At 45.4% G+C, this 24,099-nt stretch overlaps 1 protein-coding gene across 7 annotated transcripts in view; it reads left to right on the top strand.

The window, feature by feature from the left end:
- Window positions 1-24,099, top strand: part of SEC14L1 (SEC14 like lipid binding 1) — a 126,699-nt gene that overhangs the window by 87,706 nt on the left and 14,894 nt on the right. For 5 of the 7 annotated variants that reach the window (XM_077834106.1, XM_077834107.1, XM_077834105.1 and 2 more), the window contains 4 exons: window positions 1,400-1,534; window positions 2,920-3,171; window positions 5,339-5,517; window positions 6,147-6,248. In XM_077834106.1, coding sequence (XP_077690232.1) covers window positions 1,400-1,534; window positions 2,920-3,171; window positions 5,339-5,517; window positions 6,147-6,248 — 668 coding nt within the window. Of the gene's footprint in view, window positions 1-1,399; window positions 1,535-2,919; window positions 3,172-5,338; window positions 5,518-6,146; window positions 6,249-8,671; window positions 9,315-20,441; window positions 20,473-24,099 lie in introns of those variants that run through there. The other 2 variants (XM_077834110.1, XM_077834109.1) reach the window with 2 other exon arrangements.

The following is a 24,099-nucleotide window of genomic DNA, read 5'->3' on the forward strand; positions in this document are numbered from 1 at the left end:
CTGCCCTGTCCCCAGTCCAGATTTTTGGAGGCTGTATTTGAAAACCAGAACTGAATCATGAGCCACAACTCCATGAGGGAAATGGGGAGGACAAAGATGAGACCAAATTTAGTGTTTCCAGATCTCTCCAATTCATAATTTGCTTCGTGAAACGTGAATCCAGTCCTGCTATCCTTCTCTCCTGTCCCTCCTTCAAATCACCATTGCAATAGCAGGACCCTTTCAATATAACAACTTCCCCTGGGAACTTAGAGCAATGTATAGTCCTTAAAGCCTTGTGGTATCCTGTGCGGTAGGGAAGCATTTATTCCCATTCTGTATCTGGAGAAACTGAGGCCACGTACATAGAAAGTCAACAGCTTACCAGCTTAGTCAAGTATTGAACCTCGAAAAATCAGTTCAGTCCTTGCTTGCTTCATAAAACAGTGTTCTTCCTTTTTGATTGTGGGAATCACTTACATTCATAGCTCTAACATCTCTCCTAAAAATGTGGTTGGATTTTCTTAATATATCAATCTGATATCACATGCCAGTGCATTTGTCTTTATGTGGATTGTGCTGTGTTTAATAGGTGCTCTCTCCCCAAACGTTTTTCTATAGAACATATCACAGTAACGTGTAAGTGCTGGAATTTGATTAATTGGTTGTGTAAAAGCATTTCCCTTTTAGGTTTACTTTATAAATCCCTGTAAATGGTTGTTAACTTACTCCTCTGCCTTTCATGGAAATTCTATCGAGCAGCTCTGGTCATCCATTTAAAGACCATGTACTAGGCATTTTGGACCAGAGTGTTTACTTTCAACTGGCTGCTACTTACAGTAGCAGGAGCTTTCACTGAAGGGAGTCTGCTCTATGTAAGTTAGAACTATGTAAGTCATTCATGAACCTGGCAAAATCCACTATTTAAATAAGCAAAAGTGACTTACCAGAAGATAAATCAAAATGCTGAACGCTTCCTGTCTGTTGCAGACAACAATGCAATATTCTCCTCTTTGTTCTGGTTAATTCTGGATGAAATCTGAGTGCTTTAAGAATATAAATAAACATAGAAGCTGCACAGCTGTTTTTGATATCACACTGTTGCATATACAAGGTCTTTACCTGTTTCTGATATGATGATCCTTATAAATTAGCAAAAAATTAAAAATAGACCAATTTTAGTAGTGAATTTATTGAAGAATATCTTTAACTGTAAGATGGTTTGTATGGCCAAGTTCAGGTAGGGTCATGCTCATATATTACTAAGCTCTCAGTATTCTCCAGTGTTATTGCAGAATTGGAGTTATTTCTGGGGGTGCCAGTATGAGAATGTGGCTTTAAGGATGTTTTAAATTCTGAAACATGTCAGGGAGGAGAAGATTGGTATTGTTGCTTTCATGGCTTTGTTTTAAATCTCCAGTGTGACGTTCCCGAGGGTGGGCTAGTTCCGAAGTCTCTGTACCGGACTGCAGAAGAGTTGGAAAATGAAGATCTAAAACTGTGGACTGAAACGATCTATCAGTCTGCAAGTGTCTTCAAGGGAGCTCCACACGAGGTACAACTGCAGTCCTCACTCCTCTTCTTTCATCTTGGTCTAGCACCCTGTGTCTTTTTGCTTGTATAAAATGAAAGCAGATTAGAACCTGGTCACTCAGTTTGGAATGGTTTAGAGCAGATATTTGGGTCTCCCTAAACACTCAGAATTCCAAAGCTTCTTTTGATCTTTCCTTCAAGCCATGAGTAATGCAAGCCAAAATCAAGATCTGGGTAACTTGTGAAGAAGTAAGTGTTGGTATTTTTAAGACTCCCTATCCCTTATGTGGAGGAGGTAGGCTGACTGGCTACTCTATTGCATTCCCTGACCAGAGCCCATGAACCATCATTATTAGCTTATAAAAATGCTACTGGCTCTATCCACTTAATGAGTGGGATGACTTTTTTTCCCCCTTCATGTAATATAGATTTTAAAAACTCAGAACTGAGCAAGTTACTCCATTTCCTTTCAAGACCTTTAAAGAACCAGGCACTTTAGATGGCCTGAGCTTTGCGTCTCAGTGAGTTTCACTAAGTGAACTAATATTTTTAATGTATGACCTGCAAATAGAAAACAGCTGTTTGTGACCTCTCTTGGTGATTTAATATGTATAAATGAGCCAGAAAGGTTTTTAAGTCTCTTTTAACCTTAGAAATATCAAGAGCGAGAGTTTGATTTTTCTTTTTTCCTGTTTCGCTAGAGATCGTTCTTGGAAGACCAGACTTGCAGAATGCAGTCTTAGACCCTGATAGAAGGGGCATGGGTAGTTTTATCTTCAACAGAAGAGTTTTTCCATTAGCAGTTTGTTCAAGCATTTGTGTTAAATACTAGTTAATCAAAACAATGTGAAAATGATCTGAATAAGTCACTTTCCCTTTCAGTTAGATTTCACTTGTTATCCTGCATGTTCTTTTGTTGAAGGCTTTCAAAATGTGATGATGGAGGGGAGATGATTTTGGGGCCTTCTGTACATCATAAACACGCACTTTGACTTGCTTAACCAAGTGCAAATGTGAGGGCTCTGATGGTATCAGTGCTTTTGTTACTGAAGGTGGTACCTTTTAGCCCATTCCCCAAAAGTCCTGTTGCGGTAGGAGGAGCATGGATATCTGTTTATCTCTGCTTATGAGTACATAGCTTTAGGAAAAAAAACCCTAAGGCTTTCAATAAAGGCCACAAAAAGAGAAGATAGAAAATGGCTCTATCTGCTCATGAAAGCTCTCATAGTTCTGATCTCAGAGAAGGTGATATGATAAATGAGAGTTAATTTGTATCTATTCTAGAGCACTCGTAATAGTCAAAATAAATCGAGAGCCCACCTACAGCAATTTCTCTTTCCTAGTAAGAATTTCAGCCTTTACTGAGCATATTGTTATTGTCTAATCTAACTCTCCTCCTCTCCCTAGATTTTCATTCAGATTGTGGATGCCTCATCTGTGATCACATGGGATTTTGATGTGTGCAAAGGTGACATTGTTTTTAACATCTATCACTCCAAGAGAGTGCCACAGCCTCCTAAAAAGGACTCTCTGGGCACTCACAGCATTACATCTCCTGGGGGGAACAACGTACAGCTGATCGATAAAGTCTGGCAGTTAGGGCGTGATTACAGTATGGTGGAGTCCCCACTTATCTGCAAGGAAGGGGAGAGTGTGCAGGTAAGATCATTAATTATGCTGTTAGAGCAAGGCTTTATCTTTTGCTCTCAGCAGATCATCAGCAACGGGGCTCATTGTCTGCCTGGCATGTTTGTTTGCATCCTTGTGATGGAGTTGTGGAGAGGGAAGGGTAGCTATTGTTTATTCCCTAGTAGCTGATCCCATTTACCAAGCTGACAAGCAAGACTGAAGGAATACATACAAACCATAAATGCACCTGAATCCAAAAGCAGCCAGTAAGTCACATTCTTAGTCTAGCAGCCTTGATGGTGTTGCTTTCTGAAATGAGGATAGCCAAGCAATGTGTGTCTGCATTAGGGTGGGTTGAGGTATTCTCTGCTTAGAGATGGGGCCTGGAAATTGAGACTCTGAGGTTCTGTTCCTGACTCTTCTGGGCTGTGACACTTAGGTCCAAACTTTAGGCTGCTAATGCTATATTTATGTACTTAAACAAAGTGGCCTGAATTTCAGAGGTATAGGGCACCCACAGCTGCTTTTGACTGGAAGCTATGGGTGCTGATTTCTTCTGAAAATCCAGCTTCTTATTCAAGTTGTCTAACTTGAGGTGTCCAAATTTGGAAAATACTGGCCTTAACCTCTTCCGTGCCTCAGTTTCACCTGTAAGATGGGGACATTGCAGGGTGGTTAGCTTTGCTGCTTTGAGAGACAGCTGCTCACTAAAATAAAATTTGCAGATGACACAAAGGTGGGAGATAATACCAGTGCGGAGGAGGACCATAATATCAGAGAAGATGATTTGGAAAACCTTGAAAATTGGAGTAATAGAAATGGGATGACATTTAAGAGTACAAAGTTCAGGGTCATGCACTTAGAGACTAACAACACACTTTTTTTTGCTATAAAGTGGATGTGACAGGAGACGACTTGGGCATATAGGTTGATCACAGGATGACTTTGAGCTGCTAATGTGAAGCACCCATGAAAAAAGGCTAATACAATGCTAGGATATATCAGGCAAGGTATTTCTAGTAGAGATGGGGAAGTGTTAGTACCATTATATGAGGCACTGGTGAGACCTCATCTGGAATACTGTGCGCAATTCTGGTCTCCCATGTTTAAGAAAGATGAATTCAGACTGAAAGAGGTGCAGAGAAGGACTACTAGGATGATCCGAGAAATGGAAAATTTACCTTATGAGAGGAGACTTAAGGAGGTTGGCATAACCAAATGAAGGATGAGGGGAGATATGATTGCTGTCTATAAATATATCAGCGAGGGAGAGGAGTTATTTAAGTTAAGGGTCAGTGTTGGTACAAGAACAAATGAATGTAAACTGGCCATCCATAAGTTTTAGGTTTTAACCATCAGAGGAGAGACATTGTGGAACAGCCTTCCAATGGGAGTAGTTAGGGCAAAACCTAACTTGTTTAAGACGGGGCTTGATAGTTTATGGAGGGGGTGGTGTGATATTGCTGACAATGTTATATGGCCCATCTGTGACTGCTGTTAGCAAATATCTCCATCAGCCAGGGATGACAAGGGGGAGGGCTCTGAATCACTACAGAGAATTCTTTTCCAGGTGTCTGGCTGGTGGGTCTTGCCTGCATGCTCGGTGTCTAACAGATGACCATATTTGGGGTCAGAAAGGAATTCCCCCCCCAGGCCAGATTGGACGAGAGCCTGGGGCGGGGGTTCACCTTCTTCTGCAGCCTGGGTCACATTCTGATTTGAACTAGAGTAAATGGTGGATTCTCTGTAACTTGAAGTCTTTAAATCAAGATTTGAGGACTTCAGCAACTGAGCCAGAGGCTATGGGCCTATTACAGAAGTGTGTGGGTGAGATTCTGTGGCCTGTGGTGTACAGGAGGTCAGACTAAGATGATCATGATGGTCCCAAGTAATTTACCTCGTGAGAAATGAGGTCTTGATTTTAAGTTCCTTGTGTTTTACTTTGAACACCTCAGCAGTAAGAGAGGTGAGAAGGTCTGTTTGTAATTTCTAATGTAACTTTTGTTGGCCCCTTGTATCAGGAAAGTCTGGCTGGCCAGTAACATTAATGGGCAGAGGAGCTGCAATGTCAGCATTTGAAAACACTTGCATGCATGCTGGCAGTCTCCTGCTATCTGAACAATAAATTTCACTCCAACATGCAAAAGCTTGACATTGTATTAACAAGTTTATTTCCATTTGTTATTGCTGCTTCCAGGGGTCTCATGTGACCAGATGGCCTGGTTTCTATATTCTTCAATGGAAGTTTCACAGCATGCCTGCCTGTGCTACAACCAACCTGCCTCGTGTGGATGATGTACTGGCATCTCTACAGGTCTCCTCTCATAAGTGCAAAGTGATGTACTATACAGAGGTGCTAGGATCAGAAGATTTCAGGTATGTCTGGTCAAGGTCTCAATGTCAAGCATTCTTTTTGTGGCCAGCTTACTTTTTGCTTTATGGCTTGATAATACCTTGGTACAAACATCAGAAGCCAAGTCAACTAAAGAAAAATCAAAATTCTTTGCTGTAGTTGCATTGGTTAGAAAGCACGCTGTGTGGACTTGTACTGTACTTAAAGAATCTATAAAGCAAATAAAGCCCGATGAGACTAAATAGAAGGTAGCCCTGGAAAATAACTAGCGTACGCCCCAAGAGAAAGTGAATTGGTTGGTCTCATCTTAGTTGCTATTGAAGACTTAACCCATATATCAGAAACACTACTTGATTTAGCAGACTTGCTGGATTCTTACTTAAAAGTTGATACAAGTTAGACTAAAGGAGGCGCCAGTACTATGCTTAGCTGCGACTACTTCTAAGTCTCACTATCAAGTGCATCAGATTTCTCCGAAAATATAATTGTGGTGCCCAGAGATGGTATTTTTTCTTGTTACACATGAGAGCCTCTGCGTGCTGACACTATGGTTATAGAAGGTTCTTTAGGTTGAGTAGTAAATAGCACTTAAAGATGCATAGCAGAACTTAAATCTCCTCTTCTGAAGCCTGAACCTTCTCTCTCACTGCAGAGGCTCTATGACCAGCCTTGAATCAAGCCACAGCGGATTCTCCCAGCTCAGCGCTGCCACAACCTCTTCCAGCCACTCCCACTCCAGCTCCATGATTTCCAGGTAGTGCCACGGCAGGCGAAAAGCAAATGGATGACGTGGCTGGACCCTCATCTCTGGCAGCTGACTGCAGTACAGCGTATCCAAGTGGCGCTTGCAAAAAACAAAACCCTTTTATAGATCGTAAAGTAGCTGTTTGAATTTTAAACGTCGTGTTTCTGTTCAAGTTCGAGCTGACAGACAGTCTCTTTAACTTTAACCCTAGCCCCTAACTCAGCCATAGATTTTTGTAAGCGTGCTTGCACAAATCCTAACTGTAAAATATAAGGGCTCTCTTGGAAGGAGAAGAGTAATCAATGTGCTGATTAAGAATTATTTTTTTAAAAAATTGCCTGTAGATGATAAAAAGCAAAAACAATCCTACCAGAAATATTCCATAGTGTATTAGAAAGCAAACACAAGGCTCCTGCCTTCTTGCCACATTATGGAATAGACTGTGATCTTCCAGCTGCTGCAGGCTCTCCTGCTACTGCCACTCACTCGCACTGCTGTTTAAGAGACCAAGGAAAGCAGGTCCTGGCTATTGGCCCGTGCACATGGAAAGTCATTACAGCAGAGTTGCGGGCAAGCCAATAACACTAATACCTTTTGCATGTGCACATTGTTGGGGCATCCCAACTCTGGACATTTAGGATATATCGTCACAGGGATAAAAAACCCGCGGCCAGCTCGGACTCTCTCACACTGAAAAATTGCTGTGTAGATGTTTGGACTCCCAGAGCTCAGGCTCTAGCTGGACCTTGGGAGGGCAGAGGGTCCCAGCTCTTGGACTCAAGGCCAAGTCCACTGATCTGGGCCAGTTGTGGGTTTTTTATCCCTGTGTAGACATACTCTTAGGGGGCTAAAAGCAAATGTAGCCCTTTCCTTGAACTTATTTTTTAAGCACTGATGGTGGGGAGGAGAGAGGCAGAGAGCAGGCTCTCCCGCACCATGACCCAAAGGCTGGTCCAGATTGGGTCCTTGGTTTATTTCTCACTTCGTTCTGGAGTCACCTTTTACCCACTGCACTTACCTGTTACCCTCCAGAAGCGCTCATTTTTACTGGGATTTGCTTTGTTAGGAGTGTAGGTGAACACATTCCTTAAAGCAGAATTAGGCTTGCTCCTTAAATCAGTCAGGAGGCAGTGTGGCTACAGCAATTAACCTTTCCTGCACTTGCTCTTCCTCAAATTCTCCTTTCTGGCCTCATGTACGCTAGGAAAAGCAGAACTTGACAGCTTCCATGGGTGGTAAATAACAAAACAGGGCAGTAGGATCTTTATCACCATAAAAAACATCCAATCCTGCCTAGGCTACTGCTTTCATTGTTGCAATCACCAGTGGTGAAGTTCTTGTCTGGATTATCTTTTTCCGCTCTAATACATAGGTCCCATGCTGTCCTGCTTGCTTGGGGACTCACCTGATGTTCGCTCAGGTTCTTTACCCCAAAGCAAGTAGCTACTGAATCCCCAAGGTACACAAAGGTGTAAATGTTGAGTAAACAGTTTTTTGATAAGTGAGCTAAAAACATAGCATTCAGAATGTTAATATTTGATATGTCTCCTGGCATTACATGAGATTACAGCTTGGAACCCAGCACAAGTTGCTTATTTAGATCACTGGTCGAAGGCCTTTCCCCTGCTAGAAAACAAAATTGTTCCTCCAGTTGGAGTAAGCTGCTGTATTGCTACAACCATTAATAGCTAGCTGGATAGGATCTTACAAGGGCTGCAATAGCCTTGTTTTTGCTCATGGGGAAACATTTGCTGAAGTATTGCATGTTAGGGGTTTATTTAAGATAACAGGCTGCCCTGTTTGAAGAAAGCTGAGCCCTGAGAAATTCCGAGTAAACATTTTAAAATGCACAGTATTTGTACATCCCAGTTTGTGGAAAAAACAAACTGATGTGAAGCACACCACTTGCAAGCCAATGTCAGCTTGGAGTGTTCCTAACAAAGATGATAAAAGCTCAGTATTAATAAATCAGCTTAACTATGCTGAAAAACACACCCTCCTGCACTTGATCAACTCAGTCAGGCACCTTCAACTTGCAGTAGGTAAAATTCGCTTTAAAATCCCAAGGCAGGGTGGGATTCTCTCACTGGCTGCCAAGAATATTGGCAAACTAGTGCTGGGGCAAACAAAGGAACTCTACTGCCCAGATGTTAAACAGGTCCATAGCCAGTGTATGTACTGTATATGGACTGTGCTGTATAAACCACCTATAATCCTGCTTACTGATACTTCCTTTGAAGAGAGGTAGTTTGATACTTGATCCACAGGAGCCAGTGTTCCCAGACACAGAGGAGCTAATGCCAGAAAAGGCACTATACCGTTAACTCACTTAGTGACATTTGTGCCTCTTGCCAAAGGGCACTTCCCCTCTAAGGGCTCTACCTTGAAGATGGTCCCCTCTCTCTCTCTCTCTCTCTCTCTCTCTTTCTCAGATGGCGATTTTGCTGACAGCTGTAAAGAAACCGCTTCATTCAACAATCCATATCTGCCCTGAGGTGTCTGGCTTTGTAGACCTTTCTGAGTTGCAGCCACTTTTCAAGGCTGAAGATCTCTTGGGTTTTTTTTAGTTAGTGGCACTTGAGGGTTTTCTCAAAGTCGAATACATCTTTTTAAAAACTCAAAGCACATGATAGCACAAACAGTTGAGGGGTTAATACACCAGAAAAGCAAGATAAAGTTTCCTCTTAGTGAAGTGCTATGGCAAATAGGACTGACTTATGCAGTTTGAAATAGACCTGATTAATTTTAAAACTCTTGGTCTCCTCTTTTTCATGTGATATTGCTGTTCTTCGTTTCTGCCAACACACTGACCATTCTGTTGGCTTTTCTCCCCTGTGTAACCAATGTCCTTTCCCTGCCCTCTTGTCCATATTCATGAATTGCATATCAAATTCTGTAAATGTTTTGTAAACATATTACCTCACTGCTGGTAATAAGAAACAGTCTTTAAAAGATTTTTTTATTGTTATCAATAATAAATGTGAACTGTTTGAAAAACAAAAAGCTCAGACTCTGTAGCAACTGCAATCTTTGGAATCAGGTGTAATGTACAGAATAAAATGCTGAAGGGTCTAAGTGTCTCCCAGTGGGGTTCTGCAGTGCTACCACAGGCCTGGCAACAAGAGTACTCTTCAGTTCTTGCTGTTGTTTACCTTTCCTATTTCAAGATGTGGCTTGGTCATTGCAAACTAATGGGGTTTTCCAAGCAGAGCATAGGACCTAGAGAGCAAGGACAAGCTGTATTGGAAAGGAGGGGTTGACTTTTTTCCAAAAGGAAGTTCACACAGTGCGATAGGAACCAGCTTCTCAGAGGAATTACCCCGCAGCCCATCTTCCTCTAGTATTGCAGGCTACCCGCATTGTGAATAGCCAAGAGGAACCATGATGGTTAAAGCTGGATATCATGTTATAAAACAGCGCTAATAAATCTGTCACTATATAAAGAAACTACTTCTGTGCTTTCACCGGAGAGGAAATAGCTTCCAAATCGTTTGTTCCAGGTTTGGAGCAGTAGCTACTCTACCAGCGGATCCAATGCATTGCAATATAGTCCGTGTTTTTGATGTAGTAGATGTGGCTCACAAAAGGCTTTCTTTGAGACAGAGTTCATTCAAGAAACAAAACTAAGTACAAATGGGCATGTATACATGAATGCGACTCATTTATCACAAACTGAAATTGTTTGCTACCTGAACAAGTTCAGTAATAGGGGTTTCTTCCATTCACCACCCTGCACTTTTTTGTCACAAGAGTGACCTATGAAGACTGTCATTCATCAGTTGTAATAAGTCTTTTGCAAAAAAAAGCTGAGATAAATTTTAAATAAAGATTCTAAAGCAAAGAATATCTCTTGCCTGCCACCTGGTGGTAAACTTAGAGCTGGTCTAAGTTTTACCAAAACTTTGGTTAGGGATGTGATTTGTTTTTTCACTAAAATGGTTATTCCAATGTAAAGGTAACTTACATCAGTATAGTTGTTCTCCTTGAGTGCGAAATTGCGGGGCAGGGGCCTGTGATATTGTTTGTTAATCTCACAAACACTGGTGCAAGACTATGCCTTACACAGCTGCTACCCATCCTGGTGCATGAAACCACAAGGGAGTGATCCTGTCTACTTTGATCTTGTATTTCCCCTTGAGTGTTCACATTGAAAAAACAGGAAAAAGAGAGACTTCCCTCCCCTCTACCCCCACTGCCTGTCTTCCCAAGGCAAAGGTTGCTTTAATAATCCTGCTGTAACTGAAGTTTCATCATATGGGTTCCCCTTAATCCTTTTCACAATTGTAAACCAACATTATCATAAAAATTATGACTGTCTTGGTCAGCATGATAGGCTGCCTGATTTCCCACTTACACCAGTCACAGCTCAGACTGAACCACAAGCCTTAGTTACTTAGCGTAATTAAGGTGCGGGGAGCTTGAACACCCTTTAACTGAAACAGCTTCCCTTGCTCCTACTACACAGCTAGCTGTTCACTGACTGTAGATATGGCCACACAGCATTTTGGAGCAAACCTTGCAGGCCAGGGTGAGAGATGCAGGGTTTGTGCAAGCTTGCAGCTGTATAGACAGAGCTCTGAAGTTGCCACTTGGGCTAGAGCTCAGCTGCAGAATGGTGTGTAGCCATACCCTGTGAGACAGCCATTGGTGCTGTGCACCTGGCCCTCCAGTGACTTCAGCAGCTTTGAAAGTTGGGCCTATGCAGTATAGTGGACTCCTGATGCTGGACCATACCTGGCTACCCTTTTCCAGATGGGACCAATGTCTGGACCTGGTTTATGGAAAATGCTAGAGAAGGGGTTTGACAGACTCTGGCTCACTGCCCTAGAACCCCTCTCCCAAAGCGGGTGCTCAAAAGTCCCCCATCAAGAGCCTCTTAAAATGGAGCACATGCCAGGCTCATTGCTTAACAGGGTGCTATGGCCCACAGTAATTACAGGGCTCAGGAGAGGATGACTGATTTATGTCAAGATGGAGACTTGCTTGTTTACTAATGTGCTAATAACTGGTGCTGTACAAGACTGAGTGGTCTGAGCCCTGCAGTTGATGTGGGTTGCTCATTGATCTTAGGGGGGCAGCCTTGAGCTCCATTTGGTGCAGCAGCCCTATCCTTTAAAAGACATACAAGGGAGCGAGGGGGCTGTTGGGTATAACCTGCCTCTTTGGGGGGGCGGTGTATGCTTGACTGTGCTCGGAGCTTGAAGGAACAGCTCACTGTGCTCCCTGTTGCAACTGTGGGGTCACCTACTGGTGCACAGCACATCACATCTGCGTTTAAAGCCACTATTGCCAAAGCATTGGCTTTTGTCTGCGTGTAATGTTCCACATTAAAATCAGGCCACAGGCACTAGCTGACCAGGTGCCAGCAACCAGCTGTATCACATTCCCAAACACCAGCTCATGGGTTTGTCCTCAATGCACTCTTAGTTGGAATTTTTCTTGTTTGCAGCTACTAAAGTAAAATTCTTCCACTGAGCCCTTTCAAATAACTTTGTGCTGCCACTTTGAGGCCTGCATTCGCTACAAGTATGGCAAGGTCTTGGTTATGGAAAGACGGGCTCTTACAATAGCCCCCAGCAAACGCTTCAGAGTAACACCTCCCCACTAGCTGTGAGATAAAGTGACTGCCGTGTAGGTCTCCTAACCCTGCATTGTTAAGACAGGTTCTAAATCCTGAAGCAAAGGGATTCATATCCCTCCCTTTTAAGATTAGCTTAGTTACAACAGTTAATCTTAACTATCCATTACATTGGTTAGATTTTGCTAATCACACCATCCTGTGGCAATGAATTAACAGTATTTCCTTTTATCAGTTTAAAATATGCCACCTTTAGAGTTCAGTAAATGCTTCCTTGTTCTTGTGTTATGAACCAAGTAAGATGTTTTCATCAGTAAGCTGTAACAGCAATGAGACACGGCCCAAGGAAAGTCAAACAGCTGGGGGTTCCCACTCATTGTTTGCACATTAGGTGTGTATAGTAAATAGTTACACCACCACCCTGCCCCCCCCAGGCAATGCACAATCACTTCCCACATACAGTGTTCATACGCTTACGCCTAGCAGCTCTTACAAGTGTATTATACAAAGGTCTGGCTTACCTTTAAACCCAACAGTGTTTAAGGGCTATTGGGTCTAGTGCTATTATGCACACGTGTAGGTTGGAAGTAATATTGGCTTAATATTACCCATGGGCTCATTGACAGCAGACTCACCACACTTTGTTTCAGTAGGGCTACTACTTGCATAGGTCTAACCTTGCCTTGTCTGACCCACAGGGGCTGGAGTTTCTTCATGATGCTATAGGAAAGCAGTAGAATGATGTTATGAAACCAAGCTGCAGCTGTTCTGAGCAATAAACAAACTAACTCCCTCAGTCAAACATTGCAACCATATTTGACCACTGTTATGGGTAGCACATTCTTGGGCAGCCCAACAAGCATCAGCTAATGAAAGTTCAGTAACAAACTGGCAATTTCAACAGGTTTGTGCACTGGGCCAGGTTGTCTGAGACTGGTGAAAGGACCAGACCCTCCCAGTGTCTAGGGGGTAACTAAGCCACACACCTGTTAGCATTAGAAATAAATTTGATGAGGCTGTAATGTTGCAAGGACATCCCTAGTCTATCCCTTAGGCATGCCAAAACACCCCCCACTGTCAGCTCCGACCTTGCCGATGCACGACTGCGCCCATCCTTTCTCTCGGCAGTGTTTTATAAAGGATGGGTGTGACCAAGAAATATTTGGAGCATAAGGTTGTCCAGGGGTTAGGCTCTAATCTAGGACTTGGGCTAGCTGGGTTCAAGTCTAGAGGCATCCTGTGTGAACTCGGGCAAGTTGCTTTAGCTCAGAGCCTCGCACGCATGTAAGTGCCTGATGGACACTGATTCGGGACTTTTCCGCACCGGAGATTGCAAGCTGCTCTGTGATGACAGTGCCGCAGGCGTTACAAATACTTTTGATAAGAATTGTTACCCATATCAAGTTCTATCAGCTCTTGCCCAAACTGGAATTTGCAACGAAGATGAAGGCCAGAAAGGGGCACATGTGAAACCAATCAGAAAAAAAAAAAATTATTTTCTCAGTGGTTTAGATTTGATTTAATCTTCTGTGCACATTTTGGCTTGAGACCAGCAGCCTAACTCTGCCTGACCCACTTTTGTGGAAAAAAAAAAATCCCAGAGGAATTTAATTTAAGCCTCCACTCATACCGATATCCCTTTGTTTGGGCACGGACCTCTCACTTGCTGTACTCTACAGCTAGGTAACTGGATATTATTCAGTTCATTGCTTCCATTTGCAAAACGGACTGAGAGAAGCCATCTTGCCCCTTCCCGAGTCTGCTATGCCTCTTTGCTTTAACTTAACCAACTCTCTCACCATAATTACAGACCCTTTTTTTCCCCCCCATCATGAAGGGCGGCTACAGGTGCTCAGTGAGGTAGATTAATGTAACTAGTGAAGAGATTCCCCATTTAAAAGTAACTGCAGCCTCATCCTAGAGGAGATGGCTAACCGCCATTATTACTTAGCCCTAGGGCAAGTGTAATGAAGGCCTGTGCTACTGCAGTCACAGGTTTACCTGCTGGAGCTGTTCCAGTGACTAATTACCCTCCCTGTTAAACTTGTGCAACTTCTTTCCACTTTGAACTTTGCTGACTGCAGGCTCCAGCCCTGGAATCTTGTTCTGTCTTTGTCTGCTAAGGCAGTGACCCCCCACCCCCCTCTGGTATCAGAGACTTCGTTCCCTGACTGCCGTCACATTGATCAGCTAAATCAAGTTCCTTCCGTTTTATTTCAAGCTCTTGTCTCCATGGCAATTCCATGTCAGGCTGCAAGTACTCTCTGCTGGAGATTTTCATCAGCAACAACAGTGCCTGCATCCTACCCATCCTCATGCTCTGGTAGGAAGGTAGATGGGGCAGATTCACCCCCACTCCAGTTCCTTCTCAACTGCCTGCAACCTGAGACAGAGCATCGAAGTGTCTGTTACAGGCACAGGGTTTGCTGCTTTTTTCTCTTATTGTTCTTTATTTTTCTTGTGTTTTATTTTTTCTTTAATTTTTTTCACTATTAAATCAGTTTTGTGCTTTGGATGGAATTCCCCCCTTCCCTTCATCATTGTGCTTCGGTTGAGCCTTTGTTCTATTTTGGGCTGCCATCTGCAGCCTCTCCTAGTGGGTTATGCCCTATATCTTAGGCTTCAAACCCTGGCAGACTTACCACAGGTCTTCTCCCCTCAGGGACAGGCATTCAAGCTGCATCCCCTGCATTAGAGAGACTCACGTTCCCTCCAAGTGTAAGGTCTGCTCATGTTTCAAAAGCAGATCTCAAAAACTTAGGGAGGAATGACAGACTAAATCTATCGGTGATGGAGCATTTTCTAAGATCCCTGTGGTCCAAGTCCTTATACATCAGCTTTGGCTGCTCAGAGAGTCCCAGTGACTGTTTCTGCTTCAGTCAGCAAAGAGCCATGAGCCTTCAGAGTTGTCCAAACTGTCTAAAAAGAAGAGATCCCATTCTCCAGAATGAGAATCCAAGGAAGACTAGGTGTAAGGAGACCTCATGTCCCGGTGTGGGTACCTCTGAGGCATCTACTTCCCTCTGGTACCGAGACCTGGGCACCAGTTAAAAAGATCATGCCAGTGCTGCCAGGTACATCCAGTAACCAACCTTGAGTGGCATTGACATGGGCACTGGACTTGCGCCTCCAAAGCACAAGGACGCTTCTAAGAACAAGGCCAAATCATCATTGGTATCATCTTCTGGAGAACATGGAGGAAAGCACCCAGCCACTCCTCAGTACCATCTCCAGTACCCGCGATGTGCTGACTCCTGAGGACCCCAGACTTCCTGCTACCATCCAGGCTCCTCTCCACATGAATCTTTGGATCCTGAAAGATCCCGAGTTACCTTTGCTGAGGGTTACCAAGAGACATCCCCATCCTCCCACTCACTAGAGTGCTGCTTTACTTCCAGAATCCACTTACCCTCCAGTCTTACCCCACTCTGCTAAGATAACATCCTCCAGTACTGATATGGTCAATGGGCCTGCACAGACCTTTTGAACAAGCTCCCCTGAGCGATACCAACTTATCTTCCGGAAATGATTTATCCGCCTGCGAAATCTCAACCTCAGCAGGTTACCAGCCCCTCACCAACCCCTGGTACCAACATGACCACAGGTACCAGCACTGCATGTCCCTTCAATGGACATGGAAGATGACACTTCATCTGACTCTGATATATCCATACAAAGCTCCTCCACCTTCCCATTGCAACCTCCCTCCCTTGAAATGGACCCCGAGAGGAAGAAACTCCCAGCAGAAGATACACCTGGCAACCCTGGCAAGGACAACCATGGGGTTTTGCCCCCTTTCCATATGCCATGCCACACTAGGCTTATTGGAACTTGTGTGCCCTCTATGGTGCCCTCTAAAGGGCTTATATAAGAAAGCGCATCAAGAGCAGCAACCACTGACTCTGGGTCCTGTTCCATAGGAGCAACCTAGAGAGGCACAAGTACCAGCAGGGGAAGAATGTCTGAGAGGAGACATAGATCAATGGCTGCACCAAACCTGACAACATTTCCGCTTCTCTAGGCTGTTTTTCCTCATAGTGGGTTTCCTACTATTGAGCTGGACTTCTGGGGAGCAGTCTTGTTCTAGGCCAGAGAGCCAACTATAGCCAGGCCTTGATGTGAAATGATGAGCAGCTGGGGTGGGCGATGGATCCCAATGCCTGGGTGAGAAGATCTGCTGTCAGAATGAGCCAGTTGCAGGGACGTGTGAACCAGCTCTGGGATCCAAGCCTGCCTTGGCCACAGTGGTGCTGTGAGGATGGCTACAAATTTCTCCTGTTTCAACTTGTTCAGGACTTTGAGTAGTAATAGCATCAGGGGATAAACACATAGCAATATACATGGCCAAGGGATAACAAGGGCATCTCCTAACAAGCTGCGACCTTGTATCACACCCCACACCCCAACCACCATCCTATGCCAATGATTTCAAGGCCTTCCAAGACCTTATGAAGGGGATCACAGAAGCTTTGCAAAGGAGGAGACACAGAAACCTCAACATTCCTTGCTGGACATTCTCTGTACCTCGCCCCAGGGAAAAATTGCCTTGCCCAGCAATGATGGGAACTCCACTATCAGCCCATGAGACTGGTTGAACCTCCACAGAAAGAAATCCAGTGAAGTTAACGCAGATCCTAGTCAGTCACTGATCTTGGGGTGCTTTTGACTGTGAAATGACAGTTAACTATACCGCGAAAGGGAGGACAAGATGAATCCACTGTCCTGGGCGGAAGTGGGTACAGGTCCTAGCCTGGGACAGCAGGAAGTATTACAGATCAAGACGGAGCACAGTGGTAGACTGCTAGGAGAGAGGCTTACATAGAACCTGCCCCTTCTATTTCTGGCCCTAGCTACCAGGACTCACTTTCATAAGCATCAAGTTCACTCAGACTTAAAATACATGGAGAAAGCAAACAAACGATTGCATTTTGTACCAGCAGGATTTTTTTAAGGACTTGTGGCTTCATTGCTAGATAAAATAAATACCCAGAAGTTACAAAAGCAAGGGTCATTATGGTCATTATGAGAGGACGATCCGATGCTTTTTCTTGCACTGGTTGCGTGCTGATCGTCTGATGTGCACATGCATAGATGCTACATACTCCAACCGCTTTTCTGAGGGACTTTTTGAATGTGTTTCAGCAGAGATGCCTTTTTCAGTTGTCCCATTGCCACCCCCCCATTACTGGTCACATCTTGGAACTGCTGTTTCAACACCACCAGTACAGTGATCTTAACCAAACAGCCCTAGCTTTAAAAATGTGTCAGATTAACAGAAAGCAATCAATCAACACTTTAGTGATGCTTTAGACCAATATTTTCTTGACACCTCTGGCTCACGGGCTGTGTAGTGTAAGGTTTATGCTGCTTTATTAAGAGAATGCAGAGATATGTGTACTGTGTTCTGAAGCTGAACCTAATGCATTACGTACGAATATATACCCCTCACACGTTTCTTACCACGTGCGTCTCTGGGTAGCACAGTCACAGGAAGTATTCAGAAGCAGCCATCCCCCTCAGCTGAATTACTGGGGCCAGGGTTTAGTTTTTCCAGCTAGACTATTATGCATGAAACATTGACACTTTCAGTAGCAGTGCTGGTGAAAGTACAGGCCGCAGCCACTCGAGGAGGACAGAATCTCACTCACACAAAGGAAATATCTGAAACAAGACAAGCCACGTTCTTACTGTACACAAATATCTCAGGTGCTTATATAGTCTCCATTGCCTTTGTATCTGAGCAATGTATTTATCTTCACAACACTCCACAAGGCAGGGAAGTACTATTATTCACAGTTTAAGGGGGTAATCGAAGCACAGAGAGGGTAAGTGATTTGCTTAAGGTCACACAGGAAGTCTGTGGCAGAAAATGGATGTGAACCCAGGTCACCCCAATGCTCAGCTAACGCTCGAACCATTGGATAATCCTCCTCTGTATACAAAACACTTATTAGACCTGGGTCGGGAATATCTGCTGCTATATCAGTTACCAAACAACAAGCAGGTGACAGCTGTTTGGGAAGGGGACAACATAAAGATGAGAAAAAGGTCTGAAGAATCTAAGGCCCTGGTTCAGCAAAGCACGTAACCAGGCGCTTATCTTTAAACATATGCTGAAACCCTCGACTCCAATGCCAGTGTTTAATTTTAAGTATGCACTTAATTGCCTAGCTGAAGTAGGACCTAAGTCAGGAGGAAATGATATGAGAATGTCAGCTGAATCCCACAGGAAACATGGAGACCATGCAAGTGAGCATTCGTTTCCAGCAGGAGCCCAGATTCAAGAATACTTGGGGAATATGATGTAAACCCAATTCTCATCGTTTGCTTGGGTTTAGTTTTATCCTGGGTGCTTTTAATGCCTCAAGGAGTCATTGATGGGGCCAAAGTACAAAGCAATGTGATTTTCTTATATTATTTTCACCATCCGAAGCCCTACGGCTTGACCACATCTTATCAATATCTCCTTGAGGTGTTAAACTGAGCCCTGAAACACACATAAAACCCAGTCCCTGCCTGTGCCCCTAAACTCTGAGGTACCCTCACAGATGTTTGCAAGTCATGAAAGGAGTCAATGAAGTGGAGAAGGGGATATTGTGTACGCTGGCAAGGACATCAGCAAACCAAGGCCCTACCTAAGGGAGGACAAAAACAAGAGTCAACTGCTTCACAGAATAAACATAGGGGATGTAGGCCTGGACTGCCTTCTAGTGAAGTCAATGGGAGTTTTGCTATTAACCTCAGTGGGAGCTAGAGCAGGCCATAAATTACAAGGGAAGGCAGTTGAAGCAGGGAGTGTAAAGAAGTTCTAGCGAGACCCGGGTTTATTTTATGGAAAAGGAGGGGTTTCAGAGCTGCGAGGGAAGGAGCAGCACTCCATTAACTCCAGAGCTGGTGTATTCAAGTGCAGCTTCACTCCATGTGACCCCAAGGGTCTGCTGGTGAAGGAGTCTCTCAAGAGCTGCAGCTAGAGATGGAGAACCCCATTTAGGACACCTGGGGGAGATTTTCAAAGGCACAAAGGGAATTTAGGCACCCAACTCCTACTGAGGGTCAATGGGAGTTGGGACCTGAGCAGTTAGGCACTGTTACACCTTTGGAAATCGCCCATTAGTCTATTCTAACACCAGCCAGCCAATGCTGAACTGTGCTTGACAACATGAGAACAGTTTGCCAGCTCTGCTTTTTCCCCAGTTCAAGAGTGGGCAAAGCAAAGTCGATATTTCCAAGCATTCAGGAATTAGCCAGACTCCCAAAAATCATGAGCTTTTAAAAAATAATACATTCTGGGTTCTCTTTATCTTCTGAGCCTTTGGGGTGCCCTTGGGTTCCATTTCCAAACTTCTCTCTACAAACCAAGGGATAGAAGCTTCCTTCTATTTTATTTTATTTTTAATGAAAGCTGAGATTCTCACATATTCACATGGCTCCAGGAGCTGGGGCTTTAGGAAACCATTTTGAGACTCAATAGGATCATGAGAGATGGCAACAACCCTACTACTCCCAGAGTAAGCAATAAAATTGCCCTTCTTAGTACAGTAGGGTAAAGCACCTGTCAGATGAGTGGCCTGCATTAGGCCTCCTGGTTTGGACAAGCTGAGAAACGGCAGCCAGCTCTTCAAAGCCTGCAAACATGACCGTGTTCCTTCCCCAGCACGGAAGCAGCCACAGCATAGCAGGACTTCTGCTGCACTGGAGCTTTAGGCAGACACGTCAGTAGCAAAATTCCACTCTAAACTTTTCATCCACAGGAAAATGGGAGAGGCAATGACTGCAATAGGAAGTGTTATGGGTCTTCTCATATATTTCAGGTTCGTCCTTAGAAGCAGCTTCATAGATAGAACACCATGTTTTCCCCTCCAAAGACACAGGGTATAGAATGATAATGAATACTACCAGCAGAAAAATAGAGCCTAGCTGACAGAACTGAGATCTAGGGGAGAAGACCTAGAACCTGTTTCTCTTCTGCTTACACTGGGGTGTATAAGTCAGGAATAACTCCAGTGATGTAAACTGAGTGACAAACAGCATAGTGAGCAGGAAATTGGGTGCATGGATTCACAGGACAATTGGCTGGTGTTCGAAGTACACACTAGATGGAGCTAGCATTCTAGGTATTGGAAGCAGGGCTGCCTTGCTAACTTACTGGCCATTCTGGGTAACCTTCACAGAGCTTCCCGAGTGTCTGGCTGCCCCCAGGTTTCAGAGTAACAGCCGTGTTAGTCTGTATTCGCAAAAAGAAAAGGAGGACTTGTGGCACCTTAGAGACTAACCAATTTATTTGAGCATGAGCTTTCGTGAGCTACAGTGATGAAGTGAGCTGTAGCTCACGAAAGCTTATGCTCAAATAAATTGGTTAGTCTCTAAGGTGCCACAAGTCCTCCTTTTCTTTTGGCTGCCCACAGTCTCTCATGGAACAATGGGAGTTGTCAAGGTTTTCTGCTTAATGTTCCCTTCTGGTTCCTTCATTTTGTTCCAGGACCTGCACTTCAGGTCCTGTTTTTGCATTCTTTGTTCCCCATAAATTAGGTGATCCTTGTTGTTTTGTAGCCCTTCCCCTTCTTATTTTGTTGAGGAGTTGGTTTCTTGTGTTTCTTTCCGTCCAATTGCATCCATTCCTACAGGGACCATACAGGCTGACTGCCTCACAGCTGGCATTATCCTGTGGAAAGTGGCAGAACTGGAATAAGAGTTGAAAAGGTGAGCTGATTTTCTAGAGCAGCAGTTCTCAAACTTTAACAACCTGAGGACCCTCACCATTTTGATTTAAATTTTTTCGCAGACCCACAAGCCAGCTTCTAATTTTCTCCAGGAGTGCTCAACCCCCACTCAGCCCCAGGCCCCACCCCTACTCCACCCCTTTCTCCAATGTAGGGTTGCCAACCCTCCTGGTTTCACCGGGAGTCTCCCAGAACCAGGCTGTATCTCCTGGAGGCTACTGAAGCCAAACCGGGAGTTTTTAGGGCTAAAAGTCTGGTGGCGCAGTGGAGCTGAGTCAGGATCCCTGCCTGCCCTGGCCCCGGCCCCACGCTGCTCCCAGAAGCAGCCGGCATGTCCCTGCGGCCCCGGGGGTGGTAGAGGGTCTCCGCGTGCTGCCCCCACCCTGAGCATTGACTCCACAGCTCCCATTGGCCAGGAACTGAGGCCAATAGGAGCTGCGGGGGTGGTGCCTGCAGGCAGGAGCAGAGCACAGAGCCACCTGCCTACCCCACAGGAGCCGCAGGGATGTGCCAGTTGCTTCCGGGAGTAGCGCGGGGTCAGGGCCAGCAGGGAGCCTGCCTTAGCCCTGCTACGCCGAGGTAAGTGCCACCTGGCCAGAGCCCTCACCCCCTCCCGCACCCCAACCCCCTGCCCCAGCCCAGTGAAAGCGAGTGAGAGTGGGAGAGAGTGAGTGATGGAGGGAGGAGGGATGGAATGAGCGGGGCCTTGGAGAAAGGGTGGGGGCAGGGCAAGGGTGTTTGGGTTTGTGTGATTAGACCGTTGGCAGCCCTGTCCCCAAGGCCCCACCCCACCCCACCTCTTCCCACTGCCACTCCACCCCCCCCGCCTCTTTCCACCCTCTCCCCCGAGCTCACCCCCGTCCCCGCTCCTCCCACTCCCTCCCAGCACTTCCTGTGCGCGGCTGAACAGCGGCCCCGCACATGACTCGCGGACCCCCTGGATCCGCAGACCTCAGTTTGAGAACTGCTGTTCTAGAGGACACGAATCAGTCAGAGCTTGTCTACACTCCACCGCAGGGCAGCCTACAGGGGTGTGAATTTAGAGCACACTAAAATGTTGCGGTGTAACTGCGGTATGTCGATGCTGCCAGCATGAACTAAAAGGTACCTAGTTCGCATTAATGTAGTCCTGTCTGAAGAACATGGTGCTAACCCAAACTAAGCACCTTTTAGTCCGTGCTAGCAGCATCCACACAGGACAATTAAAGCATAACCTTTTGGTGCTCTCTGCAATTCACACCCCTGTAGTCTGCACTGTGGCACCATGGAGACATAGCATCGGTGTCTCATCAGGTCTACACTCCACTCCAGGGCCCTCTGTGCACGCCTCATCGGGATTAGTGAGGTGGGTGGGGGTGGCATGTTTAAAACCGCAGGAGTTATCTTTGTTATGGCATGAAGGTAATTCACAGCTCACGTAAGGAACAGACTGAGCTGGCCCTGGCTCCGCGGCGTTTCATTAAAAAGGGAGGCATTTCTCTTCACACCACAGAAAACCACCAAACTGTTCTCCCTTCCCCCCAGGCTCAGCATAGGGGCCAGAGCCTGAATGGGCCTGGAAAATAACTCTGGCCTCTGGAGGCACCACTTCTAAGCTAGGGGTAGGGCTCAGAGAGGGATGTTCCTATGGCCAGCACCTATGCTGTGCCTCTTCTGGGGATAAACAGAGGGCTCCCTTCTCCAAGGCTCACTCTTGGCACTGTGGGAATTTATACATTACTATATAAATGTATTTAAAGCAAGAGCCAATCCCTCCCAACAGACCAGCCTTCCAAGCCACCAACATGTACCTCATCCATCCCCTGCCCTTCTGAACCAGGCAGCTCCTGGAAGATCCTTCTCTCCCCTGATGTAGATTTGCTTGAGATCCACACACTTTTGTTTAAACCACTCCAGAAATTAATTTAGCTTTGCAGTATTAAGACTTACTAAATCTATTGTCCCAGTCCTCCTCCAGGGACCCAGCTTATTCCATCTTCAATAACCTCCACTGCTCTCCACAGCAATCAATCAGTCTTCATTATAAATCCTGCCCTGAGAAGGGGCCCTTTATGGGGTGGGTGTGGGTGTGTGTGTGGGGGGGAAACTAGCTTCCCTGGAGGGTCAGGGACGCTCACAAAGCACAAGTGTGCCTGGCAGAGCATGCTCTCACAGACAGACTGCAGCCACAGGCTAACAGCTGATCAGTGCTGCAGCCCTGGATTCATCCTGCCGATGTGCATCCTGCCAACAGCCATCGGAGTGCTCTCAAAAACAAAAACAAGGAGTCCAGTGGCACCTTAAAGACTAACAGATTTATTTGGGCATAAGCTTTCGTGGGTAAAAAAACAAATAAATCTGTTAGTCTTTAAGGTGCCAACGGACTCCTTGTTGTTTTTGTGGATACAGACTAACACAGCTACCCCCTGATACTTGACACCTCTCAAAAACAGCTCCAAGTGCAGGGCAATTGATGAGGAGCCAATTAAGGCTGCTGCCCCTCCCCTGGCTGTGTTGTGCTTGGCTAGATCGATTTCTGGTCTGCAGTCTGATACCAGTGTAAATACCATTTTGCTTGGCAGAGTCCTGGGGTGCCTGACTCATTCCATGGAAAGAGAAGAATGACATTGCTGTAGCTGTGGTCTGTAGGCCAGGTCTGTAATGCCAGGGGCTGTTTACAGTGAATCTCCCACTGACGCTGGATACAATTAGGATGCACCCCACCACCCCTGCCCCGCACCCTGCTATTTCTGTTCAAAGTCCATTTGGCCAGTTGCCCACACTATCACAGTGTATTTGCTGGCAGGTGAACATCTGTGTTTCATTGCAATCGCATGAGGCTATGGATGCATCAGTCAACTTTGCCCTTGAATATACAGAAAACAACCCCTCAAGCTTTCAAATTATGATAGCAGGGGACTCTAGACTTTGATCCCCGATGTCTGGGGCTTCCCTGTAGCAAACACAGACCACAGGAAAAACAAAGCAAAAAGACAATGAATGTCTTTCATTGTGTGTGTTTCAGAGCCTTCCTCCTTCCTGGTTTACAGCACAGGCCTGTACCTTGAATGCTGAAATCAAAGCAGCAGAAAGCAGCTTCAGCGTGACAGATTCTGCTCACAGGCGCACAGCTTAATTGAAGCTGAGCAGAGCCCTATCTGGGGAGCCGGCTCTGCGCCCAAACCCCGGAGCAGAGCCCTGTCTGGGGAGCCGGCTCGGAGCCCAAACCCTGGAGCCTACGTTCTGTGGTTGGAGGGTGAAGAGAAGGGAGCTGAATGTTTATGGAGCATCAAGTGCAGCTGGCAGGACAAAAAGAGACAGCAGCCATTCTCGGTGCGCCAGGACAGAACAGGCCAAATACATCCCTACCATAACTGAGCAGAAACAAACCTTGCCTGGTTCTGTGCAAGCTCACCGACAATGCATCAACAGCTACTTTGCCTCACCCTTAAACCAAACGAGGATCCTAGGAATGCAGGGTGGTTTGTAAGAATTAGAAACATTCAAATCAGCAGCAGGACACACAGATTTCCAGAGCTGTCCTGTTTTTGCCAAATTGAACCAATCAATAACCAAATGCTAA

The sequence above is a fragment of the Eretmochelys imbricata genome, chromosome 14, assembly GCF_965152235.1.
Source record: "Eretmochelys imbricata isolate rEreImb1 chromosome 14, rEreImb1.hap1, whole genome shotgun sequence".
NCBI classification, from domain to species: domain Eukaryota; kingdom Metazoa; phylum Chordata; order Testudines; family Cheloniidae; genus Eretmochelys; species Eretmochelys imbricata.